Source organism: Penicillium digitatum, chromosome 2 (genome assembly GCF_016767815.1).
Source record: "Penicillium digitatum chromosome 2, complete sequence".
Lineage (NCBI taxonomy): Eukaryota > Fungi > Ascomycota > Eurotiomycetes > Eurotiales > Aspergillaceae > Penicillium > Penicillium digitatum.
Genome location: NC_089385.1, coordinates 2,190,726 through 2,206,976, shown reverse-complemented (window position 1 = coordinate 2,206,976; position 16,251 = coordinate 2,190,726). Strand labels below are relative to the sequence as shown.

At 47.1% G+C, this 16,251-nt stretch overlaps 6 protein-coding genes across 6 annotated transcripts; 3 read left to right on the top strand and 3 right to left on the bottom strand.

Annotated features, from left to right (window-relative positions):
* Positions 1-247: 247 nt before the first annotated feature.
* Pdw03_6837 (Major intrinsic protein) lies at positions 248-1,415 on the bottom strand (the record flags this gene model as incomplete). The annotated part of the gene is made up of 3 exons (XM_066101466.1): positions 248-412; positions 482-1,028; positions 1,093-1,415. The coding sequence occupies 3 exons, from the start codon at positions 1,413-1,415 to the stop codon at positions 248-250; spliced, it is 1,035 nt and encodes a 344-aa protein (XP_065956549.1).
* A 1,660-nt stretch (positions 1,416-3,075) lies between these two features.
* On the top strand, positions 3,076-4,833 carry Pdw03_6836 (Glycerol kinase, putative; the record flags this gene model as incomplete). The annotated part of the gene is made up of 4 exons (XM_014681138.1): positions 3,076-3,209; positions 3,278-4,263; positions 4,314-4,480; positions 4,549-4,833. The coding sequence occupies 4 exons, from the start codon at positions 3,076-3,078 to the stop codon at positions 4,831-4,833; spliced, it is 1,572 nt and encodes a 523-aa protein (XP_014536624.1).
* A 3,722-nt stretch (positions 4,834-8,555) lies between these two features.
* Positions 8,556-9,579, bottom strand: Pdw03_6835 (Cytochrome P450, E-class, group I; the record flags this gene model as incomplete). Its single annotated transcript, XM_066101465.1, has 3 exons — positions 8,556-8,820; positions 8,902-9,400; positions 9,543-9,579. The coding sequence occupies 3 exons, from the start codon at positions 9,577-9,579 to the stop codon at positions 8,556-8,558; spliced, it is 801 nt and encodes a 266-aa protein (XP_065956548.1).
* Positions 9,580-9,685: 106 nt separating this feature from the next.
* On the bottom strand, positions 9,686-10,255 carry Pdw03_6834 (Cytochrome P450 alkane hydroxylase, putative; the record flags this gene model as incomplete). Its single annotated transcript, XM_014681140.1, has 1 exon — positions 9,686-10,255. One exon carries the CDS (start codon positions 10,253-10,255, stop codon positions 9,686-9,688), a length of 570 nt encoding a protein of 189 aa, XP_014536626.1.
* A 1,779-nt stretch (positions 10,256-12,034) lies between these two features.
* Positions 12,035-13,529, top strand: Pdw03_6833 (Nuclear polyadenylated RNA-binding protein Nab2, putative; the record flags this gene model as incomplete). Its single annotated transcript, XM_014681141.1, has 2 exons — positions 12,035-12,447; positions 12,509-13,529. The coding sequence occupies 2 exons, from the start codon at positions 12,035-12,037 to the stop codon at positions 13,527-13,529; spliced, it is 1,434 nt and encodes a 477-aa protein (XP_014536627.1).
* A 440-nt stretch (positions 13,530-13,969) lies between these two features.
* Positions 13,970-15,951, top strand: Pdw03_6832 (Protoporphyrinogen oxidase, putative; the record flags this gene model as incomplete). The annotated part of the gene is made up of 3 exons (XM_014681142.1): positions 13,970-14,275; positions 14,341-15,054; positions 15,127-15,951. 3 exons carry the CDS (start codon positions 13,970-13,972, stop codon positions 15,949-15,951), a joined length of 1,845 nt encoding a protein of 614 aa, XP_014536628.1.
* Positions 15,952-16,251: the final 300 nt, after the last annotated feature.

The window sequence follows — 16,251 nt, the reverse complement described above, 5'->3', positions numbered from 1 at the left end:
ATTAAAGGTTGTAAATCAAATGGAAATCTTGAATGTAGATTGCATGATGCTAAAAGAACGCTGTAGAAACCGGCTGATTAGTGCAAAACATTAATCACAACAATCATAGCTGATTTCCACCCCTTTTTACACATTTGATTATCTTTAAAAAGATCTGAAGAAGATAAAGAATTAAACAAATTCAGTGCAGTGCTCACCACCACTCCATACCTACATTAGGGATTTCATGCGTAAGGATAGGATTGTGTCAGACTGGACTTTGCAGTACGACTCGCTTTTGGTTTAAAGGTCCAAACAGCCTCTTAAGTCCCATCCAAGGTGTGTTGATCGGACTATCCGCCCCAGTATACAAGAAAAGATCATAGATCCATCCCCCGAAGGTGCAGCCTAGTATTGGTGAAACCACAGGCACCTAAGACGATGGCTGTAAGCTGATAAAATCTACAAAACCTGATGCATATAATGCCCAGATAAAACTTACCCAGAAGTAATAGTCCCCTGCAGTCCACACTTCATGTCCATATCCAATCATGTAAGACATCAGCCGAGGCCCAAAGTCCCGTGCCAGGTTGATGGCATATCCGGTCTCCCATCCAAAGCAAGCGCCAATTCCAAAGATAACGAAGAACAGCGCCAGAGGCATCAGCGGCCCGGCGCCAAGATTGCCGTCGTCTTTCAGAGCGAATATCATGAACATCAAGACCGCGCTGGCAATGAACTCGGAGAAGAACTGCCCTGTCTTTGTCATGAATTCTGCGGGGTAGGTGCAGAAGATGCCGCCCGTTGCTGTTGTCGAGTAGCCGGGGACTGTGCGGATATTTGGCCCACCCTCGTAGGTGTTGATGGCTGACTTGTAGTTACCATACACAATCGCAGAACCGCACATTGCGCCAAAAATCTGCGCTAGTACGTACACGGGGAGTTTGTGCCAGGAGAAGCCGCGGAGGACGCAATTTGCAAATGTCACGGCGGGATTAATGTGACCTCCTGATGCCCCGCTGGCGTATACCCCGAGCATGACGCCGAGCCTGATGAGTTTGGTTGGTTAAAAGGGAGCATGGAGAGATGATTTAGGAAGAAGAAGAGCCTTACCCCCACCCCCAAGAGATAGATTGGTAGTCACCCTTCTGGCCATGACTAAGTAGCACCTGGGCAACAACTCCATCCCCAAATAAAATCAAGATCATCGTCCCAAAGAACTCCGAGAAAGCATCGCGGCAGTACTCCCTCACTTTGAACCAGAGTAGGGGGCGAGTATAAGGGCTTTCGATTTCCGGGTTGATGTGATGGATGACCGTTTTGTCCTTATCAGTCAGACACAGTGAGCCACAGCCACTGTCACGAATAGCCGAGGAGAGAGTTTCACGGTGGACTTTTGACATTGGATCTTGCTCAAGCTCCTTCCAGGTAGCCATTGAAAGAGACCAAGCCCCGGGGGCCAGGGTTGGGGCTTCGAGTTGATATAGCACGACCAACTGAGGTAATCTCGCCAACCACACAAAGTGATAAGGAAGTTCTTCTGTTATATCAACGGCACAGAAGTAGGAACGACTGTGTAACCAACCCTTTGCACTCAATCTGTGCTCTCCTTAGTACAAGCGGGTCGGTCGATTGGCTGATGCAGGGTCTTATCCTGGAAGAGAGAGTGTGTGTCTGTGTGTCTTGTCCTCCCGGTTCCAAGCTCCAGAGCTTTAGAGGGCGTGCAAGCTTGCAGGGAAGATATTAGCAGAAATCAGATCCGAATTGACTCGGAAAAATCAAGTACACAAGTTCCTTATATTGCATTGGCTGGGCCAGCCACGGTCCCTTTTGTCGCCGTGTTTTTTTTTTTTGTCTTCCGCACAAAGCAAACTTTTCTGACAGCGCATCTCTTCTCATAGTTTATTGCAAAGGCCGTTTGTAGAAAAACCGTTTGGCCTGGGTGGCCGGAGGTAACTGTCCGATCCCGGTTGGGTTGTTTCCTCTCCTTTGGGTACTTCTTGGACACCGCAATGTTGTGAATAGCTCCCGCTTACCGGTATTTGCCATAACTATCATGACTGTAGGAAGAAGCGGGTATGTCTTCTGTTACTCATCTTCAACTTTTCGGGTACCAAACTTTACGTAGGCCCAATTGCAATTTTCGAGAAAGTCCAAACTGTGTCACCTTAACATAGCGGTAGGCTTCTGTAAATGGAGGCACGAGGAGCGAAAAAGAGATTGGTCTTCCCCCACGATGATGATAAGGGTAGTATTTTATCGCTTTTCGTTTCTTGTTGGCAGTGACACAATTGACCGCTGACCGTGTGACTATCTGCTAAGAGGTAGGATCACCAAGACCGGGGTTATCGGATTTGACTCTGCGGATGTGGTAGAAGTGATGTCTTGTGCTCCAGCGGTTAACACCGCAGTGTTCATTAAAGAAATTTATAAGCTGAATTAGGCTTGCAGATAAAATTTTCAATTCCCAACCGTTGAATAGTTGTGATCTGGACCGTTTAGTCGGCAAATGTCTGGCTGGCCTGCCGGTGCTGCTTATATGACATTGGAATAAGACCGAGTCAATGCGTAATTCCCCACCCAATTTGGATCTGACACTTTGTCAAATAAACCGAGTCGTTCATCGTCTGCTGATTTCCCCCCATAAGATGGAGGAAGGTCATGCTGACAGGATTGGAAGGAAATTTGGGATGAAAGGGTTGGTTTCACGAGGATGTCTTTTCCTAAATTAGGTCAAAGTGCACTCCTAGATAATCTGACAATTCAATTCCAAGAACGGATCGACACGAAGAACCAATACAATACGTCGCACAGTCCGTTCTCACTTCTCCATCTCATATCTGACCAGGGAAACATCCCCAATCTCTTCTCTCGGCGTCTTCCCCTCATTCTTCAAATTAGCATCCCGCTGTGTGACGGTAAAACTGTTATGTGTAGAGGCTTCTTATATATGTGATTAGGATCTCCCGCTGTAGATCGATTTCTTCTGCGCTTTGGTTTGATCGTTGAATCACAGGTTTGACATCTTGTGTATGTGCCAGTAGACGAATCATATGCTTTCCTTCCTCACAGATTTCTCCATAACACCTAATAGCCATGCAGCCACCAGAGACTTTTGTGGGATCAATTGATCAAGGCACTACGAGCACCAGATTTCTAATCTTCAACCGCGCGGGTGAGCCAGTAGCATCACATCAAGTTGAATTCAGCCAAATATACCCGATCCCGGGGTAAGTTATAGTCCGATCCACAGGCCAGACCTAAAGCCCAGCTTGTGTGCAATTTTAACCATTCCTAGCTGGCACGAACATGACCCCCTCGAGATTATGATCTCAGTAGAGACCTGTATCGAAGAAGCCGTTCAGAATTTCGAAGCGCAAGGTTACAATCGAAGCAGCATCCAAAGCATCGGGATAACCAACCAACGTGAAACGACCATAGTCTGGGACCACAAGACCGGCGAGCCCCTGTACAATGCTATTGTATGGACAGACACACGCTCCCAGTCGATTGTCGTAGAACTGAAACAGAAACCAGGGGCAGCACAGATCCAGACCCTCTGCGGTCTGCCGCTGTCAACTTACTCGTCGGCTACAAAATTGCTCTGGATGTTGGCGCATGTCCCGAGAGTGAAGGATGCATTTATCCGCGGCACACTGGCGTTTGGTACCGTCGATTCTTGGCTGGTATATTGTTTGAACGGTGGCGTGGCTGCCAACGTGTTTGTCTCAGATTCGACAAACGCGTCACGGACCATGTTTATGAACTTGGAGACGTTACGTTATGATGAGACGCTTCTGGAATTTTTTGGGATCAGATGGAACGTTCATTTACCTAGGATTGTGCCTTCGTCTGATCCGACGGCATACGGGGTTGTTGCTTCTGGGGCTTTGGCGCAGGTTCCGATTATGGGATGCCTGGGGGATCAGTCTGCCGCATTGGTTGGACAGAAAGGGTTCTCGCCTGGAATGGCCAAGAACACTTATGGCACTGGATGTTTTCTTTTGTACAATGTTGGTGACAAGCCAGTGTTTTCGACACATGGATTGCTGGCTACGGTAGCCTACCACTTTGGTGGAAAGCCCATCTATGCACTAGAGGGGAGCATTGCTGTTGCTGGGTCTGGCATCAAATTCCTGCAGAATAATTTGAATTTTTTCCAGGAATCTAAGGAGGTCGATGACCTTGCCTACTCGGTGGACGACAATGGTGGATGTGTGTTTGTCACTGCCTTCAGTGGACTTTTTGCACCTTATTGGATTGATGATGCGAAAGGGACAATCTGTGAGTTTATGACTACCAGACTGTTAAATTTATTCTGACAGTGTGTACAGTTGGTATCACCCAACACACCCAGAAGGGCCACATCGCACGCGCTACCCTAGAGGCAACCTGCTTCCAGACTAAAGCAATTCTAGACGCAATGGAAAAAGACAGCGGCCATACACTCTCCGAACTGGCTGTAGATGGGGGTATGAGTAACTCGGACTTGGCAATGCAGGTAGGAAATTATATCTTCTTATCCATCAATGAGTATTTGAACAAGAATTGACCCCAGATCAAATATAGACCCAAGCAGATCTGATATCCATCCCTGTCTACCGTCCTGAGATGCGTGAGACTACAGCTCTCGGTGCAGCAATCGCAGCTGGCCTTGCCATTGGACTTTGGCACAACTTTGCCGAGCTGCGAGATCTCAATCGTTCTGGTGGTGTGGTCTTCGATCCCCAGGTCCCGCTACAAGAGAGCGCTGCCAAATTCGGACAGTGGGAAAAGGCCGTAGAAATGAGCAGAGGCTGGATGCTCAAGGTGACAGAAAGCAGGAATTTCATCGTTTCTGGATCAAATAATTGAGTGGAGCGCTGTTCGTAATTTATGGCGCAACACTAGCAAGGCCACAGACATAGAACATAGCCTGCTTCATAGACATGCAAGAGGTTGCTGAGGCGGGGGTGGGGGTGGGTCGTTAGGGTCCGTTGGTTCATATCCATTTGATGAACCCATAACTTGAGAATGCGCAACCTCCCATGAACTCCAGCCGTTAGTGAGTTGCTCCAAGAATGTAAATTATGACCGGGCTCCGAGGTGAACAATAAAATAAGATATAGCGGGCATTAGGCACTTTAAACAGTGACTACTAGTCTACTATTTGGCACTTGCAGCTTACAAGTTGGAATAACCTGACAACCTGACAGCTTTAAATAGTATAATTAGTATTTCTAAACGACAAAACGTCTTATCCCTCACTCCTAGCTATTACTACAAGCAGCCAGAAAGATACTAGAAACCACTCGTAAAATCTCATCTGACTCCATGACTCCCTGACTCCTACTCCGCCTGTCAGAGTACTTAGACATAAGGTCAGCCTCTGGATTTTTTTTTCAGTTCTGCCTGAAATACAAGTACAAGTAGAAAAAAAATGGCGCTATACATTCTACTCAAAACAGCATAATTCGCTTGCAACACCAGAAATACTACCATTGAACTCTCCTCAAGAGCTTTTGGAAACGCCATGTCTAACATGACTTGTTTCCAGAATGGCCTTTATTGGCGGCGTGTTGGGCGATTCGCCGGTCAACATAGTACACAGCACATAAAATAAACTGGTTGGTGATGGTGGGTTTAAGGTCGCTTCGGAAAACACTTGTATATTTCCAATAGCGCTTTCAGCATCGAGGCGCTAACCGAAACCCCGGGTGTAGCACGTTGTGGTTGTGAGGCTGCAACACCCCCTGAGATGATTTGTGTCACGGTGCGAACCGTGATGCTTAGTAAGAGGAAGATCACGGCACGTGATCTCCGACCTGGTTATCTGAACTTCAGTTCTAGATCCTGTTGTAGCTCTTCGAGCTACGTCTTGTATAATAGCCTGCTCCTGCCTGTACCTGTCAATTGGAATCTGATCTGTTATGACCTGTTTCTACCAGTCATCTCCTATCATACCGTCCTGCCAGCCCGCACCCTGACACTAGATTATAGCTAGGACAAACCTCTTCATCAACAAGTTCCTTCTGAGGAATTGGAGGACCTAAGTTTATTGGTAACTACCAGGGAGACTTTTTGGCGAAGGAAAACATAGAGCGCCTCGATATCAAGGTCAGCCGCTGAATATGTGACATTAGCCTATCCAAACGTTATTAGAATGCTATGGAGATGATTTAGCACAAGGGGAAAAGTGTAGGAAGTTGAGCTAGACGTTCCCTACATAGCCGTCGGGAGGCTAGTGAATTTTAACTAAGCACGACCCCCTACCTACCTAACTTAATCTGATTCCAAGGCATTTTGATCACCGCCTCGTTTCTTCCACATATAAACAGAAAAATATTATTAAACAATAGAGACCCACGTTAACTAATACATACTGGTATACGGTAAATTAGTAAAATGAGTATACAATTCAAGATAAGCGGTTACTTGGCTATAAAACCTACCTAGATACTTACAAGGTATTGTAAGGAGATACTATGGCTAGAAAGTGAATTTAGGAAATTACAAGACGGAGGAAGAATATTTCTAGCTAATAGGAGAGTACGTATTACTAAAAAGTATGTTCGTTATAAAGGACGAAAAATCAGGGAAAATCCAATAAGCAAGTTGTTATTGTCAATTTATTTTAATACGAAGAACGAGCCAACGATAAGTTCTAGGAACTAATATACTTGTAAAACTCATGGAATTTCTCACAAACTAAATCGCGGTATTTTCGGTCTCGGCCCCAAATTTCCTTGTCATAAATCTATTCTCTAGGTTTAAATACCCAGACAATATAGTTAATGTAACCGCCGGGTAAACAGTCTTCATTATCTTAGTTACTCTCCAGTAGGCGAGGAGCTTAAGGACTACCTTACACCCCTTATCTCCAAGACTCTGCAAGAATTCCCCTTCAAGACGTAACTAAAGCAGCATTGCTGCCTTCTAGGCCTACTACGCCGCCTAAACTACATGTTGTTCTTTTAAAAATGGCAGCTCACACTTAAGAGGCAAATGGCTCGATTTTGTTACGCAAAATTTGACGCAGATATAGGCCATACATTGTTTGCTCACCTATAGAATCTTTTGTTTGTAGGATATAGTTAGAAAGAAAATAAATTGTTTGGGAAATAAAGGTAACTAGTGGCACATGGCTGTCTATGCTGGATTCACAACAACTTCTTATTGAAGGCACTCTTCTTCTGTATCGTTATGCTAGGGTTGGCAATCAGAAGCGGTGCCTTGTATAGTCCTTAGTTTTGGGACATTTGCTTGGAGGGCGCCTTTCCCACGAAACCTTACTATCGATTACTTAAAAAAAAAGTTCATTTTGACCATGATCCAAAAGCCAAAGGCAGGGTATATATTCATGTCTGAAAAATTTCGCACTGCAAGTCGAAGTAATCGTGCCAAGCGCCCAACACACCTTCGTGTATTGGTGCGCCCCACTCAACGATAATTTTCGAGGTAATAAATGCATTCAACTCCATATTTACATATAAGCACCATAACTATCTACAACCCAATTTCCACCATTGCTATCTCTTGCCGCCATTAAAGCTTCGTGTTCAGTATCAGCTAGATCCCTAGTCTTTTGGGCCTGTTGTGTAGCTTCTAAATCCTTGGCATGTTTTGCATGCATGCGCTTCAACTTTTTAGAATCAGCCTCTCGCCTAGCCACCATCTTCCTATTTGCGTATATAGGTGATAGTACCGAGGCCCTAGACCCAAGAATAGATCTACCATTTCTCGGGGCATTTACAGTAGAAATGGCTATACGAGCCTTCTTTAATTTGGCCCTTAGCAATGCATTTTCTTGGGACAAAAGAGTATTTGCATCCATCAATACCAGTAGTTGATTCCTTTTGACCACCATTTGGGTTGGTATAGTTAGCAAAAGGTGCTAGCACCTTTTGCCGTTTACCTTGGCCAATTTGGTAGCCAGTTTTATCCCAATTAAAGATCTTATAGGGTCGGAATTGATGCTTTTCAAATAGCATACGGAGGCTATTAAACCAAAGTAACATTGGGGCGTATTACTCACTATCAACCCTCACTTCTTCGGCCATTTTTAGGTTGATATAGGGTATCTCAGGTGGTAATCTTTGTATATAGCGGTATACCCACATTGGGCCTACCACCTGATCGTTGCCGGCGCGTTATAGAATTACATTTGCAGTCTTTTCAATGAGGGATGGTGGGTATCCCTATTTTAGATATATAGGGCATCGATCCAGGTTTTCAATGCCCTTTCCTAGATAGGATTTAGGGTCTTTTTGGCGCTTGTAGCATTGGTTTTACTACCGCGCCCGTGGATACGGGCGCCTAGTAGCTGGTACGGAACCCTGATATCAAACCTAAGGTTTAATATCTATTCCCGCGCCAACGGGGCGATTTTAGGATTTTTGGCTTGACGAAATGCATTGATACCCTTTGAAATTCGATCCTCGAGAGTTTCAATTTGATCGGCCATCGTGGTAGAGTGTGAAACGCTAAGAAAGTTGATGTGAACTTGAAAAATTATCGTTGAGTGAGAATTATCGTTGAGTGGGGTGCACCAATACACGAAGGTGTGTTGGGCGCTTGGCACGATTATCAACCACAGCTCAAGCAACACCCGTCGTGGCAGCACTGTGCGCAGCCTCTTCGCCCTCCTTCAGGAAAACGCAATTCAGCTCAGAGCCAGGACTGAGGGTAACTTCAAAGTGAAGCACTGGATCTTCAACTTTGCCTTTCCCACCAACTGGCAGCGCACTAATGCGCTCATAAACTTGCAGGATCCGAAGAACAGTGTACCTCATCTCGATTATAGCAAATTGCTGCACAATGCAAATTCGCGGTCCACCTTTAAATGGAATGAAATGCCATGGCCTGGGCTGCCAGCCGGAAACCCACCGGTCAGGAACCTACTCCCCAGGTTCGAAATAGTTCTCCGATCCCGGGCCATCATACAAGTCAGGATCCCGCTGCATCAACATCGTCGAGTAGAAAATGCGCGAGTTTGCGCGAACTCCCACAGGCGCTAGCCCGTCCACTCCACCACCACGTGGAAGCGTCGTATCGCGTAGAGAGTAGCGCACTTTGAATGGCACAACTGGATATAAACGCATCGTCTCATGCAGCATTGCGTTGAGGTACTTCATTTCTTTGAGATCGGTGTAGCTGGGTTTCTGGGCCTTGGCACCGACGCCGAGTCTGTTGTGGATCTCGTCGCGCAACTTCGCTACGACTTTTGGGTTGCGAGAGAGCTCGAAGATGCAAAAGAATAGCGTTGCGGCTGTTGTGTCGCGACCTGCGAGGAGGACAGCGATGAGTTGGTCACGGAGGACGCGGGGATCACGGGTGAAGCTGGCTAGGGCATCGAGAAAGGTCTCGCTCCTTGAGATCTTCTCTTTGAGTTCGCCAGCTGAGTGGGAAAGGACGGTTTCAAAATATGGCTGGATGAACTCGTCTATAATCTAAGGTTCTTTCGGAATTCAACGCGTGACATCACGTTGCTAGAGACACTGTTTTAGGGTAAGGTTGTAGATTAGCTTTTGCAAGGCTCCAATAAAAGGCTGTACTTGCGTCGTACAGGATCGAGCATCACTCACCCGAAATGGAAGTACTCTGCTTGGCGCTGTTGCACATATCTGAACGCTTCAGCAAATCGCGTTGCTGGGTTTTCTAAGCTGTTTGTACCCTTGCCGAGCAGGTAATCTGTTGTTGCATCGAGAGTATACCGGAAGAATAGAGATCAGACGTCCACTATCTTGCTGCTGCTGAGTGAGGAACTGCCGCCGAGAAGCGGGATGAGTTTCTGAACATGCTTCTCGAAGATCTCAGTGTCGATGATGCGGTCACGTACGAACATTGGACGGATCAGCTGACGGGAGCGAGACCATAATTCCCCGTCTGTGACAAAACTGCTGTCGCCTAGGAACTCCTTCCACTCTTGGTGGAAGGACTCGCCCTTACCATTGTCGGCGAACTGGCCGGTGAGAAGTGCCTTGATATTCTCTGGGTCTTTGGTGATGATCATGCCGGCGTCGAGTTCGGCTGTCTTCACATTTGTTAGGCCACCTGCATGCCCAACTTTTGAATCCCAGAATTCCATGTCGCGGTTTACTTGATTGGCTTGGTAGCCTTGGAAGATGAAGTCAAGAGCGTACGGAAGATGGAACTCAATTTTAGGAGCCCTTACACCTAGACGGGCAATTTGCGCTGAAGCCTGAAACTTGTGGAATACGCAGAATGCACTGAATAGTCCCAGAAGCAATAGTGAGGTCTTGCTGAGCATCATCCCTGTGAGAAAGTCTTCGATCATGGCGTCGTTGCACTGGGCCAAATTGGGTTTAGTCTGCCTTCTGGCTTCGAGGAGGCACGTTTAAAGTAAGAACATTACAAGTAAAATGTTAGAAAACGTATTGGAGGAAACCCTAATTTATGAAGATGGATTTGTCAAACAGTGCGCGCCATATGGGTTTCAGCATTCATCAATCCCAGGGCACAAACACCCCAATTTTCCAGATCATGTCGTATAATCTTGTGGTATCCAATGATATGTATTCCCCAAATCCTAAACAGGTGTAAAAGGATAGCCTAAAGGAGTTGGGCTTGCGAATCCCGCTTTATGTGACTTAATACTTTGTTCTTAAATCTCTCTTCCAAGGTTTGCTTTGATATCTCAGTTCAGGGCTTGGCTCGGCACAAATCCTCACTGGGATCTCCCATTGGGATCTAGGTGTGATCTCGGTTTCATACTGTATATGTAATTCTTTTGGGGACACTGAAGATCTAGAGAAGATGGCTGCATGGCAAAGGCATGATACCTCGGTGGGCAGGGATTGATGGCATATGATTCCGAGAGGAAAGATCACCAGTGCTTTGTGCACTCTCCTATAGCCAAACGAATGTCTCTGTGCCACGCGCCCAACACACACATACCCTGTGTTGGTGCACCCCAGTCAACGATAATTGTCACAACGATGAAATAAATTAGGCACATTTTAAAAGGTGTGCCCATATGAAAGGTACACAGGAAAGAAAGTTTAAATTATTCTTTCTCATCAGCCCTCGAACTTGCTCAAAGAGAAATTAGAGCATTAAAATATGATAGTTCTAAAACAAACTAACTAGTTAACATAAAAGAGTGAGAATCATTTCAAACACACAACTAGATGTAACATAGTCCTTCAATATTCTATTGCATTAAGAATATCTTGCTGCTATGAAAACCAAATTAAAGTCTTTTCAAATGAGGTGTGTAGACATATACTCCCTTTCACTATATAGCGGGTTTAAAAAATAGATATAATCAATTTAGTATCACACAGTGTTGGGCGATTGGCACTGTTATGTGCACTCTCTTCATCAAGGCCAGAGGCAGTGAAAGAGGCTTAATCTTTCAGGCGCAACATATTCATGCTTTAGGCCACTTTCTTAAGAAGAGCACTCCTTTCTCAGGATCAGTGGACCAGTAAGTTCAATGTTCTTTGTCTGGATGCTTCTCTTTTGTGTGCTGAAACCAGTTAACCCCATTCATCGCAACACAGCTCAATACTTTAGTGGGAGAATGAATAATAGCCATTGTGCATATATAACCCAGTCTTGGTAGACTCAAACTCCACTCCTGCTTCTGCCTTTCAACTACACAATTTTTTTTCCCTATTTGTCTGATTATCAACACATGATTTTTTAATGCCTGTAGGGAAAAGCAAGAGCTCTTTTTGTTTGGTAGCAAGATCGACCTTGACAGCAGATGTGGTGGTTGTTTGCATTGTATGTACTGCCTCACCACACCGCCGGCGGCCAAGCACAGCCACGTGATCAAACTCCGTTCTGGTCATCGGGTCTTTAGCTTCACTTCAATCTGCTTGCTTAAAGCCTTACTTTCCCTACCCGAACTTGATACTGGTCTACTAACCCCATTTCTTACCTCGACAACTACTACAAACCGTTTTCATCGCATCTTCATTGTTAGTTGCGCTGATAAGATCCGAAACACCTTTATCGGGTGGCGCAAGTTCTTTAATCAGCACTGCTCTCTTTTTGTGAATTTCTCACCAACCTGTCACTTTTCCCTGAATTCACAATCGCCTTCACCATGCTGCCTCAAATCACTTTGGATACGCCTCTTGCGCAAGCAGTCGCAAACGTCATCCAGCCTAAATTAGTGGAGATGGGTTGGAGTGATGGTCAAGAGTCACCACTGATCGAATACATCGTTCTCATGCTGGTCAACGGCAAGACCGAAGAGCAAATCGCCACTGAACTTTCAAACGATTTTCTTGGCCTCCAGGAAGGCGACACTGCGGCGCTCGAGTTTTCACAATGGCTTTTCAATCAAGTCGAGATGCTCAACCAACAAATCAACGGGGTTGTTCCAGCCTCGGCTAACGCGACCATGTTGAATCCTTCGGCAATGGAATTTGACAACTCAGGCCAAGCGATGCCTAATCCATTTGGAGAGACCAACGGGCAAGATGCTGAGATGGGCGAGGCCGGAAATGAGTCGATGTAAGTTTTTACCATGCCTTTCAGCCGCTGTCTACATCATGCTGACAGTGCTATTCAATAGCCCCACCGGACCGAAAGCGATGCGCAACGGCAGAGGTGGCAAGGGGAGAATGTTGAACCAAATCAATCGAAACCTAGACCGTGGCTCGGATGCGGCTCTGCATCGTGTGCGCGGACAAGGAAACGGGCGCATTGGTCACAACGCTCGGGGTCAAATGAGAGGCGCCGGACAGCAAAGTGGTCGCGGTGGCCGTGGCATGGGAATTCCAGGCAATCCCATGATGCAAATGACCCCCGAAAACCAGATGCAGCTTATGTCGATGTTAGAAGAACAGGCCCGACTGATGTCTCAGTTCATGCCCGGCTTCATGCCACCCGCTGTTAACCCTGCTTTCCAAACTGGTGCCCAGAATGGCTCTCATGGTCGTTCGCTCTTCAATCGGGTGGAGCGAGGTGGCCAGCGTGGAGGCAAGCGTGGCTACAACAAGTCGAGAGTGGCAGAAGGCGCTGATGTGGACATGGACAGCATGACGGGTGGTGAACAAGATGAAATTAACCCCGACAGTGTTTGTCGCTTCAACCAACGATGCGCGCGCCAGGATTGCCCATTCGCTCATCAATCACCTGCCGCACCCGAAGGCACTTCGATCGATCCTTCTGACACTTGTTCATTCGGTGCAGCTTGCAAGAACAAGAAATGTACCGGGCGCCACCCTTCACCAGCAGTACGATCTGCCCACCAGGCCGAGGCTATGTGTCGGTTCTTCCCTCACTGCACTAACCCCACCTGTCACTTCAAGCACCCGAGCATGCCAGTCTGCCGCAATGGAGCCGACTGCAAGACTGAAGGATGCAAGTTTACACATGTTGAGACCCCCTGCAAATTCAACCCCTGCTTGAACCCCAAGTGCACCTACAAGCACGCCGAGGGTCAGCGCGGTGCTTACGCCGACAAAGTGTGGACTCCACGCTCTGGAGAACATGTCAGCGAGCGCAAGTTTGTTGCGGATGTGGATGGACCTCAAGAGTTGATCAAGCCGGAGACCGAGGAGAACACCCAGCGCCACGAACTGACTGCGTGACTCCGTCTTACATGACACGATGAAGAAAAAACACTGTTCAAAAATCAAGAATCAGAAAAACAAAGATCCCACAACCTTCTGTTTCCGAAGCGAAGAATACCATGTACAATCCGATCTTGACCAATGAACGAGGAATGGCTGGAGGGAAGGGCGTTGATACTCTTTATGCATTTGCTTTTGTTTCAGATATTACTATCTGTCCTGTTCATAGATTCCCCCGTTGATCTTAAAAAGAATAATACCGAAGCGAAGATAAATTCGCGAATGTCTCACGAATCATGATGCGAACTTGTATGTTGTAAGACATCACGGGGACCCGGGTGGGCTCCAGGCCCGCCTCCCCGCAGGGCTTATGTAAGACCGGAAGGCTCCGAGGACCTTCGGGTTTAGCTTGAATACTCCAACCAACTGCGGACCAGACATTGCCCCGATTAGCAGAGATGCGACTACCATGTGTCTCTAGGGCACTAAGACCGAGACAAAGGCAATTGATAATTCTCCTCAATGGTCAAAAACGTACATACACCGCTGCCGTGCTTGGCGGTGGCATCACAGGCCTCACAACCGCCTGGCAACTCGCGCAAGACCCCACATGCCGAACAATCAACCTGTTCGAGAAAACGGACCGGCTCGGTGGTTGGATCAACTCCGAAACGGTCCCTGTCGATGGTGGTAATGTCGTGTTCGAGTATGGGCCGCGGACGTTAAGGAGCTCGCTGCCAGGATCACTCCCTCTGCTTTACCTAGTGAGTATTGCTGCCATGTACGCACTTGCAATTGAAACAGCTTGATATGCTGACCTCTTTCAAAGGCTATAAATCTAGGCTTGTACAATGACCTCATTGTTACCCCGAGCACGAGCCCCGCAGCCCAGAATCGCTACATCTACTACCCAGACCGTCTCGTTCGCATGCCGACACCGAAACCTAAACTTTCTTTTGGGCAGAACTTCGACAGCTTTGTGAATACTATGAAGGAGCCAGTTTTCAACAAATTTATTCCGGGAATGGTGAAAGACGTCTTCACTCCCCCTCGGCACCCAACTGAATGGGCGGAGGATGAGTCAGTTGCGGATTTCATCGGACGTCGTTTTGGCCCCAACATTGCAAACAACATAGTCTCCGCTGTGTTTCATGGAATTTATGCTGGTGATATAGATCGATTGAGTGCCCAGACATTGTTGGGTAGCGTCCGCAACCTTGAGGGAGGCATTGGGGGCATTGGCGGGTTGGTCTCTGGTGGAGTTACGGCATCTCTTATCTCCAGGTCGATCTCCAAAACAAACTCTCGAAATTTGGATGATTTTATGGCTATCGATGTCATGCCTGCAGGCCCTGAATTAGTGCGCCGTCAGCAAGATTTAGAAGTCCTCGCGGCTGGAGCTACTACTTTCACATTTAAGAGGGGAGTTGCCCAGCTTATTGAAGCACTGATCGCTTCTTTGGAAGCATCCGGCAAAGTCCACTTCCGAATGAACACGGACGTCAAAGCTTTGAGTGCATGGGAAGGTTCAAGCAGGATTGCGGTATGTGAATCACTCTGCTTTGCCATGCTACCTAGCTCCCTGGGCCCTGAGATTGACGCTGACTGTCAATAGATGGAATATTGGTCAGCCAGGCACGGTCAAAACAAGACGTTTGACTATGAATATGTCATTTCTACTATCCCCCCAGTTGCACTTGCGAACGTCTTGCGCAAACCCGAGCAGTCACAGGCCAAGCTGAGCCCTGTCGGCTTGACCCCATCTCTACTACGCAAACAGGACTACGCCGTGACGGTAATGGTCGTTAATCTCTATTACCCAAACCCCAACCTTCTACCCGTGGAAGATGGCTTTGGGTACCTCATACCGCGATCGATACCCTATGAGCAAAACCCAGAATGTGCACTTGGTGTCATCTTCGCCTCGTCCTCTAGTGTAGGGAACGGAACGGATCCTTCGTCATCTGAACTCAGCCAAGATTCCGCACCTGGAACCAAACTTACCATCATGCTAGGTGGACATTACTGGGATGGCTTTGAAGAGTATCCAGACCATGATACCGCAGTGAAAATGGCCCGCGACATACTCAAGAGACACATGAATATCACTGATGCCCCAACTGTTGCGCGGAGTCGTCTCCAGAAGGATGCTATTCCTCAGTACACAGTCGGCCATCTGGACCGCATGTATACGCTCTCGAACACAGTTCGCAAGGAGTACCACAACAGGCTTATTCTCGCGGGAAACTGGTATAATGGCGTGAGTGTGGGTGACTGTGTCAAGCAGGGCATCCTATCTGCCACTTACGGCATTGGAAGGAATAAGCTCAATGATGAGCCCAGTCCGTGGCGCCCGTGGACTTCCTTTGATTATAGACGCTGGAGACTCGAGGGTGGCATTGTGACGTCTCCTGTTCGTCTGGTTGACTCCAAAATCTGATGCACAGTGACGGGCTCATGCGGTTTTGTTACTTTTACTTGGGAATGTACACAAGAGAAGGACCAAGCCATGTATAGTAGATGCATCTTTGTAACAATAGCTTTTCGTTGTTTTCAAATCACCGGCATTGGCCGTATATCCTATAGTCAATTTCTAATGTCTAATTCACCACCAGCCCATGGTCGGTTCACAAAAGGTTAGATTTTTCCATTTGTGAAGTCTGTTGCCTTCTTCAGCCCTGATCCCACCAGGGTGAGAGTACCCAGAAGACTGATTGAAGAAAAGCGGATAGATGTGGCA